The sequence below is a fragment of the Canis aureus genome, chromosome 18 (assembly GCF_053574225.1).
Source record: "Canis aureus isolate CA01 chromosome 18, VMU_Caureus_v.1.0, whole genome shotgun sequence".
NCBI lineage: Eukaryota > Metazoa > Chordata > Mammalia > Carnivora > Canidae > Canis > Canis aureus.
The window spans coordinates 37,255,592-37,269,968 of record NC_135628.1 but is presented as its reverse complement, the minus strand read 5'-3'; the positions used below and the strand labels follow the sequence as shown (position 1 = coordinate 37,269,968).

The 14,377-nt window shown below is 39.6% G+C and overlaps 2 protein-coding genes across 24 annotated transcripts in view; one reads left to right on the top strand and one right to left on the bottom strand.

The window, feature by feature from the left end:
* Positions 1-4,161, bottom strand: part of ICA1 (islet cell autoantigen 1) — a 141,826-nt gene extending 137,665 nt beyond the window's left edge. For 6 of the 23 annotated variants that reach the window (XM_077856758.1, XM_077856771.1, XM_077856761.1 and 3 more), the window contains exon 1: positions 4,006-4,161. Coding sequence is in view for 7 of the 23 variants with exons in the window: in XM_077856757.1 (XP_077712883.1) it covers positions 4,006-4,084 (79 nt within the window). In the remaining 16 variants the exon portion in view is untranslated. Of the gene's footprint in view, positions 1-3,681; positions 3,818-4,005 lie in introns of those variants that run through there. The other 17 variants (XR_013356852.1, XR_013356853.1, XM_077856757.1 and 14 more) reach the window with 9 other exon arrangements.
* NXPH1 (neurexophilin 1) overlaps positions 3,111-14,377 on the top strand; it is a 433,080-nt gene continuing 421,813 nt past the window's right edge. Inside the window, exons 1-4 of the mRNA XM_077856780.1 lie at positions 3,111-3,315; positions 4,148-4,624; positions 6,030-6,137; positions 12,654-12,741. The gene's annotated coding sequence lies outside the window, so the exon portion shown is untranslated. The remainder of the gene's footprint in view (positions 3,316-4,147; positions 4,625-6,029; positions 6,138-12,653; positions 12,742-14,377) is intronic.

The following is a 14,377-nucleotide window of genomic DNA, read 5'->3' as shown; positions in this document are numbered from 1 at the left end:
TTAACTAGCATTTACAGAGGTTCAAGACAATAATACTATATGCATTATCTGGGGTAAATCATGCCTATAGTCTTAATTTTCTTATAAACAGGGATTATAATACCTACTTACTTCAAAGGGGATTTAATATTTAAAAAAGCTCATGTTTGCCAAAATGTTTTGTTAAAGAAGTGGGCAGAGGGATCCCTGAGTGGCGCAGTGGTTTGGCGCCTGCCTTTGGCCCAGGGCGCGATCCTGGAGACCCGGGATCGAATCCCACATCCGACTCCCAGTGCATGGAGCCTGCTTCTCCCTCTGCCTGTGTCTCTGCCTCTCTCTCTCTCTCTCTCTCTCTCTCTTTCTGTGACTATCATAAATAAATAAAAATTAAAAAAAAAAAAAAAGAACTGGGCAGAGTCCCATCTTAGAGCACTATGCTGGATAATTTAGTGCAGTGTTTGTCAAAGTGGTGACATCAGAGCTACCTGAGGTATTTTTTTTTTTTTTTTAATTTTTTTTTTTTTTTTTTTTTTTTTTTTTTATTTATGATAGTCACAGAGAGAGAGAGAGAGAGGCAGAGACACAGGCAGAGGGAGAAGCAGGCTCCATGCACCGGGAGCCTGATGTGGGATTCGATCCTGGGTCTCCAGGATCGCGCCCTGGGCCAAAGGCAGGCGCCAAACCGCTGCGCCACCCAGGGATCCCGCTACCTGAGGTATTAACAGCAGATGAGAGAAGCCAGGCTGGAAGTCCAATTTAACAAGTTCCCAAATGATTCTATTAGACACAAAAGTTTGATAAATACCAGGTTACAACAATGCTTCTCAAGGTTTAATATACACATGAATCACTTGCAGATCTTGTTAAAATGCAGATTTGAATTCAGAGGGCTGGGGATGAAGGGGCGGGGCAAGTTGAGATATCTATGTCTAACAAGCTCCCAGGGGAAGCCAATGTTGCTGGTCTATGGATCACATTTGAGTGGCAGGGGGTTGGAAGATCTATCCCCACTGGAACAAATTAGCTTTGCTTTGTTCCAGGATGAGAGATTGAATCTCCCAGCCTCAGGGAGTATTCCAGAAAGCCCAAGCTCTTAGTATTGCTACAAAACACTTGAACTACTCAAAACCAAATTGGAACACATTTCCTATCCCAGGGGGAAAAGCAGTAGCATCCTTTTCAGATGCGGACAGTACATATGTTTAGCATGTAAAAGAATAATTTACTATTACTGAAGTCCTATTTACTGTACAAAACATTTAAATATATTATTTCTAATTCTGACTACAATTCAACAAGGTGTATGGTCTTACTCTATAGATAAGAAAATGCTAACATAGAGAGCATAAGTTACTTGCTCAAAGTCACATGGCTATTTATGTGCTGCAGGTAGGGTTCCAATCCTGTTCTTTTTGGGATTCAAAGCTTACATGTCCTCTGCACGTCCTCCATGATACTAGGGATGATTGTGGTACAAAATGTGACAGCTTAGGGAAAAAATATTTTCTCATATTATTCTTGAAATTCAAAACTTTGCTAAGGCAGATTCTAGATGGGGGTGAGGATGGAGATAAGGTTAATTAATTAGTGATCTATAATGCCTCATGAACAAAAACATGCAGATAGTATCTTTGACTATGGTTCCCGTAAATCTAATAATACAGATGGAATAAAAAGGACATCCGTGACCAGTGCACTGATCCTAAATGTTGCCATCTACCATCAGGCTTCTAACTGTGGAACTCAACCAATAAAAAGGAACAGTTCTTTCTGACCCTTGTCGCCTATCAACTTTCCCACTTTCTATTATATAAGGTTTCTGTAACCCTAAATTTCACCCCAACACAGGTTGACCCTGCCATGTGATTTCACAGTTACCACACTTCTCTTGCCTCTAATAAAACTGCCTGCACCTTTTAAAAAAAAAAAAAGTACTGTTTAGTCAAATACATTGAAAGTGCAGCAATCTTGAAGATTTCCCTTCAAGTAACAAAATTGTCTGTATTTGTCATAAAGTTGACATGGAGAGAAATGCATGACAATAAAGATGCTCAGGGAAATCAGTCAGATACTCAAATGTACCAAGTGGAGGAAACACAGCTATGAAATAAACTGTCTAGGCATTTACCACCCAGTGCCTTTACCATTTCATGATCTATGGGTGGAGTATCCACAGTGTTTTAAACCTCAGGTTGCTTAACTGTTGTTAATAATAGAATTATCTACCTATATAATGCGAAATAGTACATCTAGAAAGCCACATCTCCAGTAATTAAATATATACATAGTAGTCTAAAAGCAAACCGTGATGTTTGAACTATTAATCATAAACTGATTTGGCCCCTCTGATATTCTTTATGCAAGACATTTCAAAAATAAAGACTGAAACCTAAAAAGAAACTGGTTTGAAAACCCACTTAAAAGTATTTTTAGGCCGTGTATGTGATTTAAATAGAAGGTAAGAAACTGAGTCTGGAGCATCGATCTCAAACCAGTAAGTATTTCCTATTTCACTCCCTAACCCCAACAGTTCAGATCTCAGAAAATCTAAATTAAAGGTCCACAGAAACCAATTTGAGATTTTTCTGGAGAGCCTTTTTACTGTAATGTTTGGACATGAACATGTTTGCAATGAGTCATAATTTATAGGACCTTAATGGCCAATGCCTTATGTGCCTTTCTTCCTACATTCAATATCATTCTCAATCCAGCTGGTGATATATTTTCCAGGCCCTCATAATTTTTATGAAGTTACCAGATCTCAGTTTCTAAGGCTGCTACCCGGCACCTTTTCTCACGCTGATTTTTTTCTTTTTTTTTTAAGCTATGTAAACAGAAAAGAACCTGATTCTCTTTCTAAACTGTAAATCTCCCCAACCAGGTAGTTAATGCCTTTTCCCAGCAAAAGGGCACAGTACTTCTGAGACCCCCAAAGAGAAGATGAGGGGCCTTGGGGACAATCCAAGTTTAAAAAAAAAAAAAAGACAGTGAGGAGAGTGAGGAGGTTAATGGAAGGGGAGGGGGCCTCTGGGCAAAGGCAGACATAATAACAGGATATGACCGCTTCTAGAGGAAGCAGGAGCTGCAATAGCCCGAAGGCAGGAAAGGCGGAGTCTGTAGCGCCCTAAGGAAACGAGCCGGGTTTGCAGCGACCTGACGTTGAGGGGCTCCTGCCCCAGTGGGGTCCAAGGCTGCTGAGCACCTCGCCTGCGGGAGACCAAGCTCGGGCCTCCCGGCTCCGGGAGTTACAGAGAGGCACCCATCTGCTCCCTGCCACCTCCGCCAGAGATGGGCCATGGGGCGGCGAGAAACAGCAGCCGCCAGGCGCCGCGGCAGGTGAACTTGTCCACAAGTCAGCCCCGGACACACACCAGTCCCTGCCCAGAAGGGGCCCCGGGGCCCCGGGGCCGGCCGGAGCGGCTGGGAGGGCGAGGCGAGGCGCGGCTGGGGCTGCCGCGGGCGCGGGCGCGGGGGCTGGAGCTGCGGCCGGCGCCGAACGCCCCCCGCTCCCCCGGGCCGCCGCGCTCCCAGGGCGCGCGCATCCTCCAGACCTGCCCAGGCCCGCGGGGGGCGGCGGGGGAGGGGAAGGGACCCGCCTGTCCCCCGGCGGCCTCAGGCCGGCGCCCCGACCGCCCGGCGTCTCCCGCTGCAGCCTGCAGCCCGCCCGGCGCGCCCCCGCCCCGGCCCCCGGAGGGCAGGTACCTCGGAGCCCCGGCCCCCAGGAGCCTCCCGGCCGCGGTCGGAGCGTCCCTCCGGCTCCCTCCTCCGACGTCAGCGTCAGCAGAAGGCGAGGGAAGGGGCGGGGGAGCGCAGGCACCGGCCCTTCCTGCGGCGCCCGCCGCCCGCCGGAATAGGAGCCCGCGGAGCCCGTGCGCGCCGCAGCGCAGCGCCGCGGCCGGGGGGAGCGGGCGGCCTCGCCTCCCCGCAGACGCCGCCCCCGCCCCCCGCATCCTCGGAGACGCCCGGGGCGGGGACCCCTCCCGCAGGACCCCGGCTCCCGGAGGAGCGAGGGCGCGAAGGCCTCACCTTTGGGGGGGCAGGTCTGGGATGGGGGGAGGGAGCCTCGCTCTGTCTGTCCTCCCTGGGGACCCTCCTCGGCCCCCATCTCCTGGGGCAGCCCCCGCTCCGACCCGCCGCCCAGGGTGACCCCGCCCCTGCTCTCCCGCAGGTGTTCCACGTGGCCAGAGCGCGTGCGTCACAATGACCTGGCCGACAGGTGGGAGCCGCGGCGAAAGCCCCACGGGTCCCTCCGTGCTGAGTGCGGAGCGCTGAGCGTCCTGCTTGCCTGCGCGTTAGGATTTGTGCGGCTTCAGGAGACTGGAGACTTCATGACTTCAATGCTGAGAAAAGTTACAGGGGCCTGTCATCTGGAAGTCAACTTTGAACTTCAAGGAGAAAGGATGTGTGGGGAAAACACAACTCTGTGTGTGTGTTTTATTCCCATACAATCATATATCTTTTAATCTTAAGTTATTGACGGTTGTAGTGATTTTGCCTTACCGAAAAAAAAAAAAAACCACCAAACTCTTGCTCTTAGAGTACCTTGAGGTGATTACACAAAGAGAAGGTGTTGGAATAGGTGCTTCTAAAATCATCTATGCTAAAAAGCAGTCCCAATGTGCTATGGCTCAATCCCTAATTATAAGTAAGTTCATAGAATAGTCACTGGTTGAAACAATTTTTTTTAAAGATTGTATTTATTTATTTATTCATGAGAGACACAGAGAGAGAGAGGCAGAGACACAGGCAGAGGGAAAAGCAGGCTCCATGTAGGGAGCCTGACGTTGGACTCGATCCCAGGACTGTGGGATCATGCCCTGGGCTGAAGGCGGCGCCAAACCGCTGAGCCACCTGGGCTGCCCTGGTTGGAACAATTTAACAGAGTGGAATGAAAGATGGTTATTGAGTAATGATGCAAACAAATCTGAAATCCACAGCAAACATGAATGGGCTGTTTGCTATGTGCCAGGCATATGCTATATACTTTACATTTAGTTGTTACTGTAACCTACTGCTGTAGATAAAGTTATTCTTATTTTGCAGATAAGACACTCCCTAGAGCGCCTTTAAGTCATTTAGCTAATAGGATATTGGGCAAGGGTTTGAATCCAGGGTTGTCTAAACCATGAGAGGTTTAGCATAATCTCAAGATAGAAAGGTGCCTAGCCAAGATGAATAAAGTATAGGTGTTGTTGACATTTTAAAAGAAAGTTTGTAAGATGGTACAGCTCCAGAAATTTACATAACCTTAAAAGTTGACATTATTGTCTGGATATATTCTTTGGGGATTTTGTTTGTCATAGATGTATTTGAGCCTGGCCTAGCATGGCACAAAATATAAAGCTAAGCAAACATCAAGTCCTTCATAAATGTTTACAAATAAACAATGAATTAATATGATCTACAAAATAGCAAGTTGTTGAAAAGCTGAGATTCAAGAGAAACTTTGGAAGAGACAACATTGCTCCTATATATTTGGGTTTTATAAAAAGCATTCAAGGTAACCTGTTAACAATACATGCCAAGCCAAGTTATTTTTGCTCTTTATAAGAAGGAAAAAAGAAAAATACAAAACTCTTTAAAATGAGCAACAAGGGCTTCTTTGCAAAAGAAAGACAACTATTTTGTTTTAAAATACTTGCTTCCAAGAACCACTAAATAATGTGTAAAAACATACTATCGGGAGTTAAAAAGAAAAATTATTTTTTTAACAGAATGAAGTACTATTTCTAACATAGTAGGTACTCCATGAATGTTGGGTGAATGTATCAATCAGTTGTTCGAAACACTGAGAAACAGATCACAAAATCTCCTGACTCTGTAATGTTCTCCTTTCCACTAGTGTTGATTTACTAGTTACATGAAAATGTATTAGGAACCCTATTTATCAAAGGCTGGCTTTGTGGAAAATACTTAAATTTGTTACAAGAGAGCCAGTAGAATGGCAGGTTGATGGTATGTTCACAATATCGCCTCAAAATGCAGATAATTGAAATACAAGTACTGGGGGAAGTGAATGAGAAAACTGATTTATGTAACTAATTACTCAGGTTTCCTTTTACTTTTCTAAATGCCGAGGTGAAAACTTGGGCCACGAGTCAAGCAATCAATCATGGATGCTGAAAGTGGCTTTGAAGACAATGTCTGAAAGTGAACAGGTATGTGATACAAGCTCTCTCTGATCCAAATGGCACTGAAATTCCTTGGGCTCCCAGAGAGGTTAAGATAAATCTTTAAATGACTTTTTTTTTTAAATGACTTTTTATCAAGGTTTTTTTTTTTTTCATAACATTAGGATATTCAGGAAGGAAATAATAAAACTTATGCCCATTCTGCATCACCACAATGAAGGCTTTTCCTTTCCATTTAAAAAATTATTCCATCCATAAACTTCCATTTGTTTCTGGATATCCAGTTGTTTCAATTTTACAAAGCACTCACAGAACCTGAAACCTGTTGAGAACCTGAAACAACTTCTAAGAGAATAGTTATTGAATGATGGAATCTGAGATTAAGGAAGATATGCAGTAATGTACCTTTTCCAGAATGTAACAGGATGACAAAACTTTTCCACAGAAAAATTACATATTCAACTTAATGATTTTTTCAAGGGGTTCCAAGGTTCAAGATGTGTTAATTGAACCACATGAATTAGGAATTGTGTTAGGCTCTCATTAACAGAGACCCAGAAGAGCAGTGGATTAAATGAGATAAAGGTTTATTTTTTCTCAGATTATGGAAATTGGAGAGTATGCAGTCCAGAGCTGGCATGGCTTCTGACAGGTCATCAGGGTATTGCCCTCCTCTCCTGTTTCACCATTCTAAGCAAAGCAATATTGCTTAAAGTTAAAATCCAGGCAAGGATGTGAAAAAGTAGAAACCTTCATACATTGCTGGTAAGAATATAAAATGATGCAGCCACTTTGGGGCAGTCTAGCAGTTCCTCGAATGATTAAGCAGAGTTACCAGGTGGCCCAGCAATTCTACTCCAAGGTATATCAAGAGAAATGAAGACCTGTGTCCACAAAAAAACTTGCATGCAAATGTCTATGGCAGCATTATTCAAAATAGTCAAAAGGTGGAAACCATCCAACTGCTCCTCAGTGGATGAATGAGTAAACAAAATGTATTATATCCATATAATAAAATATTATTGGGCTGTGAAAAGGAATAAATACTGGTACATACTGTAACTTGAATGAACCTTGAAAGCATGCTAATTGAAAAAAGCCAATCATAAAAGTCCATATATTATATGAATACATTTTTGTAAAAGTATATGATAGGAAAATCTACAGGACAGAAAGTAGATTAGTGATCATTTAGAGTGTATATATGTATACACATACACATATATATCTCTCTCTCAATACATTTGTATAAGTTAGTGTATGAACATACTTATAAAAACTGTTAATCTACATTTAACACTATATATAATACAACACAATAATACAATGCAATATTTAGTGGACTGTTGATAATATATTTTTAATATGTATTTTTAACATTTTGAGTGCTCCTTATGCTCTCAGCCAACATGAGCAAGTGAGGAAGAATGCCTTTCTTTCTTTTGGTGAATGGGAACCATAATGCAAATAAGTGCCTTACCATTCATCCAGACAGATAATTATAGTTGCCTACTGCTCTGAAATCCTTTTGCTTTCTGACTCATCTTTGAGAGCATCATATATACATAGGGTACCTGTAAGATGCTAAGATAGAGCTGAAGCTATTATTATCATCAATGTATTTAATAAGAGCTGTACATATAAATCTCTTCCAAGTTTAGCTCATTAATAAGACAAAAATCACTTTTCCTTGAGTTACTGGAAAATTAATGTTAGATAATCTGTAAGAATAAATGGAAAAAAACATGTTTTAAAAATTATCATTAAACTTGTCTGATTTTTATTGGTGATAGAAATTTAAATAAAGCTTAAACTAAATTTTATTGGCAAAATGAAGTCATTTTCCCTGTATCGTGTAATACTTAAAGAGAATTAGTTGTACTCAACTATCTTGACTAATTTTGGTGTAATTCTTGTCATCATTTGTGCTCTCTCATAGCAAAACAAAGCTGTTAAACTCTCAGCAGTGCTAGCTGTCTTTAAGCAAATTTGTGTGCACTTATGAAAATAGAACAAAAGTTTAATCAATAGCATTAACTTATGTTAATTAAAATTAACTTCCTTTCCCTTCAAAATTAAGGCTTCAATGAAGAGAGGAGGTTTATTTCACACTGAAGAGTAAAAGCAGTACACCATCTTAGATTTCTGGTGAATAATGCCCACCTCTGTACTCCCAATATTATCCATTGGAACTTCTGCAAGAAAAATGCTGGTGATATCATCACTATAGGTAGAGAACTTTGTCATGTGCCATCTGGTATAATCCTGCCTGACTAGGAACAGCGCTGGGGTTTGGGCAGACCTCAGTGCAGAGTTCAGAGCTGTGCCTCTGATCTTATACATGAGACTATGTCCTCTATGGTAGATTCTTTCATAATGATCCCTGAAAGAATCACTCTCTGGTAAGGAACAGGACTTAACGGAAAGTTGAGGATGGAACTTCCTAGATCTTTAGTCTCCCTCTCCCTCTCTCCACAGGAACAGTTTAAAAAAAAAAATAACTAAGAACCCTGGTGTAGATAGTAAAGGTAATTCAGGTGAAGCATCAGCTAAACATTTGGTTTAATCAAGGGGTAAGAGGCTGAATTAGGACTATCAACCATATTTCCTAACTCCCAATCAGATGCACTTTTCCTTTTCTAGTTTTACCTCTGTCACAAATTTGCTTTGGCAGGGACTGCTAACCATTTCCCAATATTTATTCTCCCCTTTTCTCCCATGGTAGTTTAAATTTCAGCTGAGTATACATTGTTTCCCAGCTGAAGACTAGATTTCCTAGCTTCCCTGGCTTCAGGGTATGGTCATGTGACAAGGCTCTAGCCAATAGGATATGACTGAAAGATACTTTTAAAAGAAACATACCCTCACCTTTGTTTTGCCCCTTTCCCACTGGTTGGATCACCTTTGGCCATGAAGGTGAGGGCAATATATTGAGGATGGCAAGACACTTGCCACCTGATCTGCCACTCTGCCCTCCTCCTGCATGGGTTGTTTAATAAGAAGGAAATAAAATTCAGTATTGTGTAAACCACTATGTTTTGAAATAATATTACAACCCAGCCTTTATCCTAATTAATCCATCTACTCCATGATGTTGAATTAGATCTTCATTTTTCATGAAGTTTATATTTTAAAACAAGGATTCTCATCTGTGGGTCACAGAGCCTTAATATGAGGGACTTTGGTGTTAATATAAAGGATCATAGGGTACAAATCCCTAATAAGTAATGTATGCAGACAAAACCCCTCCTTGTTGGGGCACCTGGGTGGCTCAATTGGTTGAGCATCTGCCTTCAGCTCAGGTCATGATCCGAGGATTTGGGATTGAGCCCCATATCAGGCTCCCTGCTCAGCCAGGGGGTATGCTTCTTTCTCTGCCCCACTTTCCCATTTGTGTTCAGTCTCTCTCTCTCCCTCTCTCTCAAATAAAGAAGTAAATAAAATCTAAAATAAAACCCTCCTTGATAAATAAAGATAGCAATTATTGAAATATATATGATGTGATTACAAAACAAAACCATTAATGAATTTTTGAAATGCAGGTATGTCGGTAATGAATCTTCTGGCTTTGTACATCTGAAAAAGTCTGTTTCACCTTTGTTTTTGAAATATTTTTCAAAAAAAATAAAAAAGAAAAAAAGAAATATTTTTCACTGGTAAAGAATTTGACTTTTTTTTTTTTTTTTGAGCTTTAAAGCTGTTGCTGTGTTGTGTTCTAGTTTGTTTAAGACATAAAATCTGTCATCTTTATCTTTGCTCCTCTATGTCTTTTTTTTCTTTTGGCTGATTTTTAAGATTTTTTTTCCATATTGCTACTTTTAAGAGCTAAGAAATTTGATTATGATGTCCTCAGTATTGTTTTTTCTTGTAGCTTTGGGATTGTTGAGGTTTTTGGTGCTGTGGGTTTCTATTTAATTTGAACTGTGAAAAACTTCAGACATACCCAGAATAACCAACACAATATTGAAGGTGAGAAAGTCAAGGGGCTGACATCACCTGACTTCAAGACTTATTATGAAGCTACAGTAATCAAGAGTGTGTGATGCTGGCAAAAGATTAGACAAGTAGATCAATGGAACAGAATAGAGAACCCAGAAGTAGACACCTGCAGATATAGTCATCTAAACTTTGATAAAGAAATGAAGGCAATTCAATGCAGAAAAAAGATAGTCTTTTCAACAAATTGTATTGGAACAACTGGACATCTACATGCCAAAAAAATCATCTAAACACAGACCTTATATCATTCACAACCATTAACTCAAAATGGATCATAGACTTAAATGTAAAATACAAAACTATAAAATTTCTGGATGATAATGTAGGAGAAAATTTAGATAACCTTAGATATGGCAACAACTTCTTAGATACAACACCAAAGTTATAGTCAATGAAAGAAGAAAAATGAATAAATTGGACCTCATTAAAATCAAACGCTTCTGCTCTACAAAAATATACTGTCAAGAGAATGAGAAGACAAGCTACAGAAAGGGAGAAATATTTTCAGGAGGCATCTGATAAAAGACTGTTATCCAAAACATTCAAAGAAAATGAATAACAATAAATGGACAAAAATTCTGAACAGACCCCTCACCAAAGGCAATATACAGATGGCAAATAAGTATTTTAAAAAGAGGTTGAATATCATATGTCATTAAAAAATTGCAAATTAGGGACACCTGGGTGGCTCAGTTGGTTAAGCGTCTGCTTTCAACTCAGGTCATGATCCCAGGGTCCTGGGTTTGAGCCCCAGTGGAGTCAGACTCTGCTCAACAGGGAGCCTGCTTCTTCCTCTCCCTCTGTCTGCAGCTCCCCCCCATTTGTGGTCTTGCTCTTTCTCTGTGTCAAATAAATAAATAATCTTTTAAAAATTGCAAATTAAAACAATGAGATACCAGTGCACATCTATTAGAATGGCTAAAATCCAAAACACTGAAAACATCAAGTGCTAGAGATGATGTAGTGCAAAAGGAATTCTCATTTATTGATAGTGGGAATGCAAAATGGTACAGTCACTTTGGAAGACTGTCTGGCAGTTCCTTACAGAACTAAACATGCTCTTAACATACGACCCTACAATTGCTCTTCTTAGTATTTACTCAAATGAGTTGAAAACATGTCCATACAAAAACCTGCATATGAATGTTTATAGCAGCTTTATTCATAATTGCCCAAAATTGAGAGCAACCAAAAGATGTCCTTCAATAGGTGAGTGGCTAAACAAGCTGTGATGTATCCACACAATGGAATAGTAATCAGTGTTAAAAAGAAATTTGCTATCAAGCATGAAAAGACATGGAAAAACCTTAAAAGCATATTGCTAATGGAAAAAGCCAGTCTGAAAAGGCCATACTGTATGATTCCAACTATATGACATTTTGGAAAGGCAAAAATATAGGGACAGTAAAAAAAAAAAAAAAAAAAAAAAAATCAGTTGCCAGGGACTTGGGTAGAAGGAGGGAGAGAGAAATACTTTTTCTTAATATCCAATATTTTGAATAGCATTTTGTCTGTTTTAGTGCTTTTAGAGGGAGGTATAAATCTGGCCCCTGTCATTCCATCTTGATCAGAAGTCCCTCTATTAATGAATTAATAGTAACCTTGCAATATGTATTTTCTGGATTACTATGTATTACTGCTTTTTTTGTTGAGGAGAATCTATTGAATAAGGTCCTTCTGGATAACTCAACTGAAACGTCAGAAACAAATGGCTTGTAAAAGAAGAAATTGAATTAGTAAGAATGAAAAATAGACTATTTTTCAATAATTTTTTTCAACTGAAAGCATTTTCATATATTGTATTGGCAGACATGAAAAACAATACTCAGGCTTGATAAGGATATGGGAAAACAGACACTGACAGGCTCTCAAATGGAGGATAGAAGCAAAAATTTTACATACTTTTATGAGGGGAAATTTGGCAATACATACAAAATATTAATTGTGCATACCTGTGACTCTGCATTTCTGCTTTTAGGATATTTTCCTTAAAGAAATAATTAGTTGAGTGTACAAAAGTAAACCTATGAAGATGAACATCAGAACACTGTTTATAAAGTTAAACTTGAAAACAGTAAATTGTCCATCTAAAGTAAGGATTATTTAACTGAATTACACGTTTAGTACATTTACATATTGGAATGCTGACAGCTGTTAAAGAGAATAAGGTCAAGACATTTCTTAAATGTTTCACAACACTGTGAAGTATGATTCTATTTAAGTCAATATTTTATGTTTATTATGTATTTATATTCACTAAAATGTTAACAGAGGCTGTCTCCAGGGAGTGATCTCTTTTTGGCTGCAGCTGGAAGTGGGGGCGGGGGGAGGGTTCATTTATACTCGTTAGTAAATGTTTGGCTTTTTTGCAGTGTACATATAGTGTTTTACAATTTGCAAAAATTGGGATGATTTAAATTCTGACTCTAGAAGAAACTAAGAAGTTTTCACATTTGAAAATGTTTGTAAATACTGGTTTACCTTCTACTGGTTTATATTATAAAATTCCTTAATGATTTTATCTTCTGTTCTTCTAATCTCTAGATTAAACTTTAAGCTTCCTCCACGTGCTAAAAGTCCATGGCTTCCTTTCTCCTTGCTGCTGTCACCATGACAAATGTGAATTGCTTAGGTAAAGCTTGGGTGCTCCCTAATTGGGGGGAACCCATACAGTGGCTCAAGCGCTTCCTTTTTTCCAATAAAGTGACTTTATTCCTGGGTGACGATCTTGAGCTATATGCATAAAGGCATTTGGAGTTGGAAAAGCTTAAAGTGGTTCTGGGAATCCCTATATCTCTTTGGGGGATTAGAGGTTGTCCAGATTTGAGTGGGAAGAGAGGATTATGAATTGACTTTACATTAAAGATATCTTCCTCCTAAAGCTCTTTTTCTTACTTATCTTGGCATGCTTAAAAACTTCAAAATTATTTTGAATTCCTTTCTAGTAATTTACCTCATATACTCAATTAATTGTTAAATCCCCATTCATTACAAATTTATGATTCACTATTAGAAACTGTAGTTTCTTTTCTACTATTTCTCAGCTGTCCTGTCCATTTTTCTTGATCTTATTTATCTTCATTGCTTTTCCAACTCTAGCTGTTTCTTGTCTGGAATTTAAATTTTTTTTTCCTTCCATGATTGTACATTTAGACTAACACTAAGCTAGTTAAGATTGTTCACAATAATGAAAAAAAGAAGATTGTCACAATATAAGTATTTTAAGTACTTGTTTTTGTATCTACTTTAAGCTGAGAATTGGGCATGTGTGCACGTGTGTGATTGTGTAGGTGTGGTGGGTTATGTTGGGTTGGAGTGGGGAGGGTGATGTGTAAAGTAATAGAAAACAGAATCTATGCCTTACAATTACTCTTTAAGTACGAAGTTAGTTAAACTCTATTATGATAGTCTGGTTCAGTCCCAACTACAAAATCTTCCAAAGGTTACATCAAAATCAAATGCCTAATCAAGAAATTCAACACCTTTATCAGTTCTAATTTGCCTTGCTCACCTGCCAACACTGATTTCTTCTGCTTGTCCTCTCCTGTTCACTAACCCCACACATCCTTGTCACCAATCCCCCCCCCCCCCCCCGCCAAATTCATTCACTCAAGAATGATCACTATCTCCAGGTGCCAGGGCCAGACTTTCCCTGAAGGTGTTCCTCAGCTCCCAGTTCAGAGTACCCAGTAACTCCTGGCCCTTCTAATTTCACTACCACCACTGCTACCCCAACACTTTCTGTATCTTCTAAATCCCTGTTAAAGTTCTCATTAAATGCTCACTGAAGCAATCTGAAAGGAAAACTTTCTCAAGTAGGGAAATAAAGACTATTGGTCTTAAAACCCAGAGCCAGTTCAAGCAGTTTGCATTTTTCCACAAGAGATGCACACAGGCAATCAGGGTCTTTAATAGCCAGGACTCCACCTTCTTCATTTGTGTGTCTTCAGCACATCTACTAGTGTGCCTTAGATGTACTATATTAGATATTCATCAATGAACTCACCCATGAAAATTTGTTGAATTGCTGAGTGGTTTGTGTACAACTAGGTTTGTATACACAATGGTTTGTATACACTCCTCTGAGTTGGGGTGGCCTATTATTTCTTTTGGTTCTGTTTTGTTTAAGTTTCTCCATTAATTCTTAACCATATTTAAAACTTTGATATTCAGTACTAATAATTTAAAACTTTGATATTCAATACTAATGATTTATAATATTGATAGAGTGTGATATTACTTATTATAGTCTTTTTCCACTCTTATTT